Source organism: Dermochelys coriacea, chromosome 11, assembly GCF_009764565.3.
Source record: "Dermochelys coriacea isolate rDerCor1 chromosome 11, rDerCor1.pri.v4, whole genome shotgun sequence".
NCBI classification, from domain to species: Eukaryota; Metazoa; Chordata; order Testudines; family Dermochelyidae; genus Dermochelys; species Dermochelys coriacea.
Window position 1 is genome coordinate 28,770,255 of NC_050078.2, and position 12,078 is coordinate 28,782,332.

The 12,078-nt window shown below is 39.5% G+C and overlaps 1 protein-coding gene across 2 annotated transcripts in view; it reads right to left on the reverse strand.

Annotated features, from left to right (window-relative positions):
- The window catches only part of STAM2 (signal transducing adaptor molecule 2), a 35,997-nt gene that overhangs the window by 6,613 nt on the left and 17,306 nt on the right, over positions 1 to 12,078 (reverse strand). Inside the window, exons 5-10 of one of the 2 annotated variants that reach the window (XM_038421646.2) lie at positions 10,220 to 10,366; positions 8,344 to 8,413; positions 7,315 to 7,435; positions 5,760 to 5,854; positions 4,500 to 4,582; positions 3,007 to 3,094 (exon numbers count right to left, since the gene is read on the reverse strand). In XM_038421646.2, the coding sequence (XP_038277574.1) occupies positions 3,007 to 3,094; positions 4,500 to 4,582; positions 5,760 to 5,854; positions 7,315 to 7,435; positions 8,344 to 8,413; positions 10,220 to 10,366 (604 nt within the window). Of the gene's footprint in view, positions 1 to 3,006; positions 3,095 to 4,499; positions 4,583 to 5,759; positions 5,855 to 7,314; positions 7,505 to 8,343; positions 8,414 to 10,219; positions 10,367 to 12,078 lie in introns of both variants that reach the window. The other variant, XM_038421645.2, reaches the window with a different exon arrangement.

Sequence of the window (12,078 nt, forward strand, 5' to 3'; positions counted from 1 at the left end):
TTAATTTTAAATATCGTCATTAAAGAAACCAATAATTTTCCAGTTATTCCAAAAGGAGGAGGAAAAGCAAGAATTAGTTTGCTATATAACTAAAACTACTGCCTACAAACAGCATTGAAATTTCACCAAATTTCTCAAATGATCCTCTCAAAACTGCTTCATCTACATCTAACGAAAATCAATTACTTCAGAGCTACAGCATAGCATAAAACAACCAATGAAACTGCATATTGCATGACGTTTAGGAATTCATGCAGGGACAACAGATTTAAAATCACTAAATATATTGTCAAGAAAAGGATTACAATGCAAAATACACCTTCCATTACTAAGTGTACACTGTCCATTAAGGAAGGGATATTTAATAAAACAGAAAATATAATGCCATTTTATAAACCCATGGTATGCCCACACCTTAAACACTGCATGCAATTTTGGTCGCTCCATCTCAAAAAGATGCATTAGAATCGGAAAAGGTACAGAGAAGGCCAATAAAAATTAGGGCTATGGAACAGCTTCCATAGGAGGAGAGATTAAAAAGATGAGGACTGTTCAGATTTGAAATGACAACAAAAGGGGGATATGATAGAGATCTATAAAATCATGAATAGCATGGAGAAAGTGACTAAGGATGTGTTTACCCCTTCACAAAACACACAAACCAGGGGTCACCCATGAAATGAATAGGCAGCAGATTTAAAACAAAAATAAGGACGTATATCTTCACAAAATGCACAGTCAACTTGTGAAACTCATTGTCAGGGGGATGCTGTAAAGGCCGAAAGTATAACTGTACTCAAAAAGAATTAGGTAAGTTCATAGAGGATAGGTCCATTAGGGGCTATTAACCAAGATGGTCAGGGATACAACCCCATGCTCTGGGTGTCCCTAAACCTCTGACTGCCAGATGCTGGAATTGTATGACAGGGGATAAATCACTTGATAAATTCCCATCATGTTAATTCCCTCGGAAGCATCTAGCACTGGCCATTGTCAGAAGACAAGAGACTGGGCTAGACAGACTACTGGTGTAACCCAGTATAACCATTCTGATGTTCTTTTTTTACAGCGATATAGTATTTTTTTTTGAAACATCTATCCAATTAGAGTTCACCCAGTCTCAAGAAATAGATTTAGTTGGTTATATTCTCCCCCATCCTCTTAGCATAATTTCTCTAAGAACAGAAATGGTATCAATTTTTTCCTTCCTAGCACACACAAAACAGATATTTTTATTAGTTTAGGGAAGTATTTTTTATAATGTGTACACGAACATGTTCTTATGAGATACTCCAGGGGAAGCGTTGACAGAGAGCAAACACATTTTCATATAGCGTAACAGGATTTGAGAATATCAAACGCTATTACCAGTTTCTTTACCTAGAGTCACTTGTTCCTCCAGGACAAATAGCTCCACCTCAAGCGGAGTTCTGACAGCACCATGGGTCATTCAAAGTGATGATTTCAGTGCCCTAACTTTCAGAGGCTGAGTAAGTCACTTATGCAATATATAAACTGTCACAACCCAAGGTAAACAACCGGGCTGGCCAACTGTCGGCTCACCGCAAGAAAAAACAAAAACACCCCCATCTTACAGCAGGTTCTTGTCACGTACACCAAAAGGAGCCATGCGCAGACCTGCTAACATAAAGGGTGTCAACCCGGGACCCGGGAGGCAGAAAAGCGTGTCAAGTGCATAAATCAAAGGTGTCGTGTGCAGAGAACCAAAAGCAGACCTGCTGACGTAAAAGGGCCCCAACCTGGAACCCGGAAGGTGGAAAAGCTAAGCGACCTATAGCAAAACACGACCCCAACGAAGTCCCATAAAATACAGCAGCCAACAAGCGAAATGGGGGGGATTTTCCACGTGTACGCCAAGGAGACTGATCATCCCTCGGCGAGATAATCCTCCCATTAGCGCCGGCCCGTGTCGTGTCATGTTCATTGTAACTTACCCTATGCCTACCATGCGATTGGTGTCTGCACTGCGGGTCAGTTGGCTCGGATATGTGGTATGTATGTAACTTTTCCTATTATCTTTAAGTCTGTAACTTCCCCTCCTTCCCCTTTGCCTAAGAGGTTGTATAATTTGAATTGTCTATGGGCAAACAGTTCGCTCTATTCCCCAGCCACCACGTAACTTTGTTTATCCAATAAACGTTGCCGCTGTGCATTTTTATCAATTCACTTGTCAGTGGGTTTGTGTTTTACCCAGTAAAATAATTCCCGAGCCCGCTAGTGCCTCAGACAATAACAAGAATTCTATTTAACAATTGCAGATTTTGGTCCCAACCATATACTAGCCTAATACCACCCAAGATCCAAGCCCAACATACCTATTGGAGACTTATCAGTACAGACCAAGAGTACTTTTACATTTAAAGCTCAGACACCTCTCAAGTAAAATGAGAGAAAAACAAAAACAAACTATGCTTTTGTTCTTAGCTGTAGAATGACATACTGAAGTTAGTATAGGTTTCAGAGTAGCAGCCGTGTTAGTCTGTATTCGCAAAAAGAAAAGGAGTACTTGTGGCACCTTAGAGACTAACAAATTTATTAGAGCATAAGCTTTCGTGAGCTACAGCTCACTTCATCGGATGCATTTGGTGGAAAAAGCAGAGGAGAGATTTATATACACACACACAGAGAACATGAAACAATGGGTTTATCATACACACTGTAAGGAGAGTGATCACTTAAGATAAGCCATCACCAGCAGCAGCAGTTTTCCTCCTTTCCCCCCCCCTGCTGCTGGTGATGGCTTATCTTAAGTGATCACTCTCCTTACAGTGTGTATGATAAACCCATTGTTTCATGTTCTCTGTGTGTGTGTATATAAATCTCTCCTCTGCTTTTTCCACCAAATGCATCCGATGAAGTGAGCTGTAGCTCACGAAAGCTTATGCTCTAATAAATTTGTTAGTCTCTAAGGTGCCACAAGTACTCCTTTTCTTTTTTTGAAGTTAGTATGTTTAGTAATTCTCATAAGAATACTGTTAAGAATACCTTCTAAGTCTAGAAGATCTGGTGAATCAGGCTTTGCATCTGTAGGATCTATACTTTGAAGTACCTGCAGCGCTCTATCCATTTTATCCTGAATGACAGATAAAAGATTTTTAAAATGTAGTTATTCCTAAAACATAGCACAGAGTTCTCTAGTTTTCGTTTGAAAATGGAAAAATGCCTTTCTTATAAAGAGATCTAAACAAGGTTTTTCTCCACTGTCTATTTTCACCAGTCAGCACAGAAAGATGTTGTGATAGCAGAGAAGTCATCCCAGCCCACCTCTTTCAGTCAGGTGCAATGTTGCAGCTTGGCTCTACTTGAGTTTCCCTTCACCTGGGTTATAAGCAAGTCCAGACAGACCTTTTTACTGAAGAAAATCCCCTTCCAAGAGTCTCATTTATTAATGACAGTCAGAAGCGAAAGGCAGACCTTACTCAGATGCACCTGGGGATGGACATTCATCATCTTGGGCTCAGTCCAACTACTTTTTCCTTCAGGAAAAACTTCTTTCTTGTACCTGGAAATATCTCTTTTTGGAACCCCTCCCAGCTCCTTCTATAAATTTCTCCTTTTCAGTATTTCCTTAATGAGCTTCCCTCTTCTCTCTGCACATTCCCAATTGGTTGGTGGGAAAGGGGAGCCTTGCCCTGCCCTCTTTGCAAGGCTCCTGGCCCCAGACCCCTAAAGGTACAATGACAGGATTTCCTCCCCAGCACCACTAAATCCTGGGACTGCTTTCTCTACCCATATCCCCCTTAGGCCCTTATATCTATTGCTTTCAAACCTTAAAGGGCTACTACTGCCCTTAAGTGGCAGACTACTCCATCACAGATGTACAGACTAATATTTTCATAAAATTTGTATAAAACACTCAACTCCACATTTTGTATCCATTAAAAATGTCTGCTTCCAGAACAAGATATTAAAAGGTACTAGTGGACTCAAGAATGTTTAAGGATAGACTGGCAATGCTTAAAGAGTACTGGAAATCTAAGCAGCCACATGCCAACCTTTCACACATCCTCTATACCTGTCAAAAAATGCATGTGTTCTGGAATGCTATATTCAGTGCTTTCCCAAAAGAGTTATTTTAAGAAAATGGAAATCTGCAATTCCTCCCTCATACACAGACTGGCTGAGTGAGATCTCTACTACTGCATTAGTGAAAAAAGTGACTCGAATAGAAGCGTGTGGAAAAAATACAAGGAAGTCTAGTCACACATGAAACTATTGCATACCTTTGCAGTTTAGTATATATTAATTCCCGATACTTGTGGACTATGTTCTCACTTAACTATCTATTTCGTCACTTCAATTATTAATGTCCTACATGACCTTTATAGGTACAGATGTCCATACTCCCCCCACCACCATGGTTTTGTAGTGAACACTGAATTTTATTATTTATATGCTATTTTCACTGTGTATATATTTCTATGTTTATATGTAATATAAAAACAATCAAAAAAGTTTCTAAAATAATGATTGCATACCTCATCTATATAAACAGGTTCAGGTTCTGCTGTCTTAACTTCTTCTGTAGTATCTTCAGTAACAGGTGGTTTATCCACAGTAGCTAAGAGAACATGAGTATCAGTTCCTCCTCTTCATCTTTGTTACTATACTATCTTAAAAATATACCCTCCTATTCTCAAAAAACAAAATATTCAACACTGCATAATTTAAACTGTTTCCTTAGACCCGAGTACAAATACACTCTTTGAAGTCAAATCTTTAAAGTCAAAAAGAACTAAAAAAAGCAAATGACTCCCAGAAAGTGATGCTCTTAGGCCTTCGAAGAGGGGAGAAAACATTGCATTACAGCAAAACAAACTCCAAGTTGATCAGTTTCTGAACGTGATAGGTTTTACTTGGAATTTAATCCATTGTTCCTTGGACAAACATTCAAAACTGTGAATCAAAGTCAGCAAGGGCAAGTGTCTATTTGACCTCCACCCGTTTCTAAAACAACCCCATCACTCTCACGTTTTATACCATGGAATTTTAAGATGCTTGTGTAAATGTTTAGACTAACTTAGAGTCAGGTGAGTGAGGTAATATCCTTTATTGGATTAACGTCTGTTGGTAAAAGAGAGTTGTTTCTCTAATATGTTGGGACCAACATGGCTACAACAACACTGTATACACAGGTTTCAGAGTAGCAGCCGTGTTAGTCTGTATTCGCAAAAAGAAAAGGAGTACCCGTGGCACCTTATGCTCTAATAAATTTGTTAGTCTCTAAGGTGCCACGGGTACTCCTTTTCTTTTTACTGTATACACAGAATTACTTCTGAAAGTACTGGTGTGAATCAAACTATCAATTTTTACCTTAAACTGAATTACACATGAGCAGGAATATAATTCAGCGTTAAATTCATGTCTAATGGCATAGAGAGTCCAGGCTATAATTCAGCAACATTTTAGGTGGTAGATTCCTGGATTCAAATATAATTTGTTCTTCATGAGAGACTAGAGTACATGAAATATCAGAACCAGCTTTCTGTAACAGGACAGTACAGAGGTTTAGCAAAAAGGAGACAAAAACGGGTGAAAATCCTGGATCCACTGAAGCCAGAGGCAAAATTCCCACTGACTTAAACGGGGTCAGGATTCCATCCCTGGATTCTCTTCTTGGTGTACTGCATGACCCTGGACAAGTCGCTGTATTGAGGGATTAAAGAGAAGCCAAGTTGAATATTTCACTTGCCCACCTTTTTAAAGCATCACATGGTAGCTTTTAATATGTAACTTACCTGTCTCAGGTTCTTCATTTAAGTTAGAAGATACAAAGTTAGATGGGAATAGTCCTACTCCTCTCTGATTTTCACCTTTCCACCAATTGGCATCACTGAGGAATTAAAATGTGTAATTAGAAAACTTTAAACATTCATACCATTAAAAGCTAGATTTACAAATAGATACTAAATAGCTGGAGGTTCTTATTCCATCATTCTATCTTTCAGTTATTAGGGAGGTATTAGAAACCGTAAGTGCTATTAATATAGCGTTAATCCTCAACCCTCTAACTCAGGCAAAACTTCATCAATATCACTGATAACACTGCCCAAATAAAGGCCGTGTGCCCACTGGAGCAAACTGCTGAGTACCTTCTGCAAAATGCATGGTAGTCGAGGGCTCAGAGCAACTTGCGGGATCAGGCCTATAGGACCTGCAATGCTCTGTGCTATTCTACTGGAGTAGAGTAGTGGAGGAAATTCAAGTCAAAAGATACCGTCAACTTAGGAATTACACTCTGTCTGAAATTCACCCATATACTGCAACTCAAAAATTAAAAAGTTTATTTTCTTCAATTTTGTGCATTTGACAGCACTGTCTCAATACAGTCTGTTTTTCTGATTTATATGGGAACTTCACCCAGCAACAGAGGAGAGGAAAAGCATTTTTACAGACAGGAAAACTGTAGTAGTAACACACCAAAAATCAGTAGGATCATTCAGGGGAAATGTAGTGCTTGAAGCTTCTTTTAACTTGTCACAAATTAATTAAATTTTAAGTTGACCGTGTCCCACTAATTTAACCTAAAAATTGTACAAATATTACACAAAATTGGGAAAAACAAAGGCAGAGCTATAGTTTCTGCTCTAATGCCTACTAGCAGAAAAAGGAGGAACAGTAAGTCACTGTTTGCTAAATAAGGACAATGCTGGCAGAGAATTAAGTTTTATTTTCCAGCTGAAGTCAGGGCAGTTGGTGGTGGCAGCAGCAACAGTGAAGAGTAAAATTAAAAATTAAAGAAGTCTATGACTGTCCCATTAAGACTACATCCATAATTAGTCTGTAAAGCACTTTGATGATTTAAAGGACAACATAACTTAAATATGGTCCTAATCATTTTGGACCTGAACAAAATGTGGACACAGTCAGTAGCCAGGGCTTCCATAATTTCTAGATGGAGCTTGAATTCATTATACATCATTACTGGATGTACAGAGTGCTTTATGTCAGGGTCAAAAGCAAAAATCCTTGCCTCACAGTACTCAGACTAAAGACACAAATAGTACTGATCTAAACTGAAGACAAATGAAATGTGGATGTCAATAAAGGGCTCTGTTGACTTCAACAGAAGCTCTATACACAGGCTAGCTAAAAGTAATTGAAAGAAAAATAAGAGATGCTTAGAAATTATTAATTGGAAAGCTGTTCCAAGTGTAATGGATGAACACAATATAAGGAGTTGTAGAAAGAAAAAGAAAACACGCAGGACACAGCTCATAAAGAACCAATTTAAATGATCACAGCCAACATGTTTCAATAATAAAATACACCTTCATCTAAAACACACTGTACCTGTCATCCAAAACGATGATAATTTCTCCACTTTTAAAGGTGAGCTCATTGTCCTCAACAGCTTCAAAGTCATACAGGGCTCGCACCTTCCTTAAGACCTTCTGATTGTTCTGCTGAATTTCTGCAGATGGGTATAAGGATTTAGTTTCCGTTTGCTGCTGTTTCTGCTCTTGCAGAGATAATTCAATAGCTATGGTTTGGAAAATAAAAAAAGTAAGTCTGTATACTTTATTATTTATGTATAAATAATTTTAGTTTCTGAAATGAGAAAAGTGAAAGACCAATTTCAAAGAATATATTATAAAAATGAACAAGATATATATCTGTTCTTCTGATTAAAGGTATTTTGAATTCAAATTTCTTATTCTTAAACTTTTAACCTGTCTAAACTCCAATAAGTTTACTTAGCCCTACAATTTGAAAGTTCAAAAGAAACTAGCCATGAACAAGTTCTGAAATAGATTATAAAAGCAAACATGTTAATTACAATAGGAATTTCAAGTTCACTATAAGACACAGCTTTCATGCTAACACAGTGATGTTACTGATAGTACCAGAAATCCTGTATACTAATTCTTGGCTGTGTCATGTGAGTAAGGATATCTGTACTCAACATGAGAGCATAAAGAATAAAAACCATTCTAAAACCTCCATCTTTCAGAGTGGACAGATGTGGAGGTGAGGAAGAGATGGGATGGGGCAGAAGGGAAGAGGAGATCAAGAGCTCTATAAACAGGAGGAACAGCTGCAGTACAAGCAGTGCCTCCAAGGCCCTTGCCAGTGGACTGCATATGGGTGTAATACCTCTTATCCACCACCTCCTCCAAAGCTTTTTTAAAAATAGCATATTATTCTCTCCTGACCTCCCACACCCTTATCACTTTCCATTCTGTGGAACAGTTTTCTCTGGGTACAGTTTTCTTTTTTAGTGGAAAATGTATGCATGTTAACAAAACGTGTTTCAGAGCACAAGTATAGAACACTTATAAGTGTTACATTTCTAACCAAAGGCTGTGACTAATAATTTACCTTTAGCTATATCTTCATCTTCTTTGGTTTTGCTTGATGATGCATCATTCTTGGCAGCACTTGTGAGAGTCTGAAATGAATTGGCAACATGAATCCAGCTATGTTTCAAGCAAAAAAGAAAGCGCTACCGTTACTGTGTTTTTTTAAAAAAAGAATGTATATGTAACAGTATTACATACCTACCCTCGCCATCATTTGAAGCCCTCATTTCACCACTCAGTGGAGATCCCTCACCCTTTTTTTTAAATTTACTCCCCACGGCTTCAGTTTTTGTTTGTTGTAGACCCAAGGAGACCATTTATTATTATTATTTCCACCCCGCTCTGCAGGACAGTATGCCCTCAGCCTCTCATACTCCCCACTGTTGCAATGCAATTCCATCTAAGCACAGCAACAGCAGAGGAAGTCACACTAAACAGCACCTAGGTCAGGCTTTACAGAAAGGAGAAAGACTTTTTTGTTGTGATGACGAAGAGCCACCCTCCACCCCTCCGAGTATTGAGTGTAGGGTGAAAGGAAGTAAAACTGGTCATCTACTACCTTACAGAGATTAACAGGAAAAAAAGCAAGGAGCATATACAACAGGGTGGGATTCTCCTTGAAGCTTTCATAAATCCTAGCAGAGAAGGGGCCTTGAGGCCCAGCAACATGCTGCACTAGACTTAGTGTAAGGCCCCAGCAATGATACGGTTTCTCATGAGTCCTAAACAAACATTTTTTGCAAGAACATAAACGTTAATGAGCGATAAATCCTTCAATCTCACTTGTTTGTAGGGCAATGCATGAGGTAATGTAGCTGAAAACATTCAGCCTGTCAAGACACAAACATAAAATTTTATCCACAAGAGAGACAATGAAGTGTAACTCGTTGTCAGTAGTTCAGCAGTGCAAGCCTGATTGAAGAACTCTCCATCCATGAATTCAAATCTTTGCCATATCTGTCATTTACAACATATGCTTTTACCTCCAAGTCCAGACTCTTACTTTTGTTTTGACAAGTCCCAGTTGGCTAGCAGACAAAAAGTACTTCTCTCAATATTAAGTAGGGCAAGATTCAAAGTTCATGAAATTATTTTATGCAGCACACAATACTTTCTCTGTCTTCTTTGTTTGTTTGTGATTATTCTAGCCAAATTCTGGAATGTACTATACACCTACTATCCAGAGAACTACCCATACCAGGATAGAGGGGTAGCCCCCATCACCCAGAGGAAGGGCAATTCCTGAAATGGATGGACGGTTGTGTGGTTAAGAAATAGGACAGGGACTTAAGAGATCTGTTTCCAGCTCTGCAACAGTTTAAACGCATCTGGAAGATCACTTGATCTCTCTGTACCTCAGCTCCCCATCTGGACAACAGGGACAACAATATTCATCTCATGGGGCATCGTGAGGATAAATAAATTAATGCGTGAGGTGTTCAAATAGTCACCATTAGTGCTACAGAAACACCTAGAAAGTGCACAGTAGAAAGGACTCACAACATGCAAAACATTTAAATTCAAGCTACTGGACAGCTCAGAAAAGTTTTGACTTAGTCTAGGATGGTCAGGCATCAGGTGCCACTCCAGTCTCCACAGTGGCAGCATGCAGCACAACTTAGTCATCCGCTCAGACATTCTGAAGGCGGGAAAAAAGTAAGAGGAAAATGAACAAATGTGTGCCTGGTTCTGGAAGGGAGAAGGTCACTCCTAAATGGGGACATGAAGCCACCTCTGGTTTTATAATCTGCTCTTTTAAACAGCAACAGAAAGATGTCATTTCAATAGATTACCGGTCTCTTACCCCCATATTCATAACACAAGCACATCATTAGAAATATAATATGAAAGAAGTCTTTTGGCATGTGTCAGATCAGAATTATATCTGTCATTACCTGAGATCCAGCTGTAGGAAAAGTTACTCCCTCTTCTTTAAGAGATTTAATAGTTGCAGATATTAAGCTAAATTGAGGGTCCTTTTGAAATTCTTCTGACCACTCCATCATTAAAGCTTTTAGCTTTTCACATACTTTAGGATGAGCCTATAAAGACAAAGTTAAATAATAACTGTCTAGAGAGGGATGTTTACAGACATAAAAAGAGCAGAAATCACTGTATGCCAAAAATTCAAACCCCTGTAATGTAAAAAGAGATTCAACAACAAACACTCACAAAGTTATGATTATATATGTTGCCGCCATGTCTTAAATAGTGCATTATATCTTACAAAAGAGTATTATACATATAGGTCTAGAGCCTGGAAGCGCAGCATGGGCCTTTGGTACCACCAATGGATTCTGGTATCACAACCAACATATCTAGCTCCTGGAGGATCAATATCGGAGGATATCTCCGGTAGCACAGAGCCAGCACAGCAGCTCCTACACCAGTCATTCTCAAACTTTTGTACTAGTGACCCCTTTCACATAGCAAGCCTCTGAGTGTGACCCCCCCCAATAAATTAAATATACTTTTTAATATATTTTCCACCATTATAAATGCTGGAGGCAAAGCGGGGTTTGGGATGGAGGCTGACAGCTCGCGACCACCCCATGTAATAATCTTGCAACCCCGAGGGGTCCTGACCCCAGTTTCAGAACCCCTGTCCTACACCATATTCCAGCTACTGCAAGGTAGGGGGCATCGCCATGTTCCCCAATAGTCTACTGAAATGTGGCTACTATCTTTGTCTCACATTTGTTCTACCTCAAATCAAAAACAAATCTCAAAAGCTCTAAATTTTTTCACAAAACGACATTCTCTGGCCATCCCTACTCACTATATAATGTGCTATAGGCCTGCAACTTTTTATACAAACATTAAATAAACACCAGAAATAAGACATAAGGTAAGAGAACCCACTGAAAACCCTAACTAAACTCCTATACAAAATCTGAGGAAAACATAAGGAGGTGAAATCTTTAGAACCAGTGTTGTTCAGACACAAAAGCAAAATTTAAGGTGGCAAAAATTCACTTTTGCACTTTTAGAACCAATAAAATAGAACAGATACAATCCAGATAAGTAATCCTCAGGACAAGGAAGAAATAGGACACCACAAACTGCAACCCCCCAGACAGCATGTATAAATGTAAGTCTACAATACAAAACCTGTAGAACTTAAAGAAAGAGCACAGCAACTTTCTAAATCACTGCATGTCTCAGGGTATGTCTACACAGTACTTAAAAAATCCCAGCTGTCCAATTCCAGCTAGATCAGGATCGTGGGGCTCGGGCTAAGGGTAAGTCCATACAGCAATGTAAGCCCAGACTTGAGCCTGGACTCAAGCCTAACCACCCCCCTTGTAACCACACACCAATTGTGTTAAACCTAGGTCTCAAACCTAGGGTCCCAGGACCCTGCAGGGCTGGAGGGACCAAGCCAGTGTTCAGCTGGGACTCAGGGTTCAAGCCCTATTGCTTTCCTGTGTGCACATGGCCCCAGCTTGACTCAAGTCCAGAAGGTCCTCCAGAGTTTCTTGGGGCAACTTCCTTAGTCCTCTCTATGCTAACGATCTCTGGTGCAGTCTATTGCACTCTATTGCAAAAGAAGCCACACTTCCCGTTCCAAAGGGCAGCGGCTCAGTTAACCCATTGTCTTCTGAACACCGGTCTGCAAGCAAGCTATCAGAGAGCCTACAGGGTTTTCAGTGGAGACAGATCAGAAGAAGCTTTTTGCAAAATCACAAAAGGACAGACAGATTTTGGTGCACAATTCCTAGGCACCCCTGCACACACAGCCCCACGGAGGGCA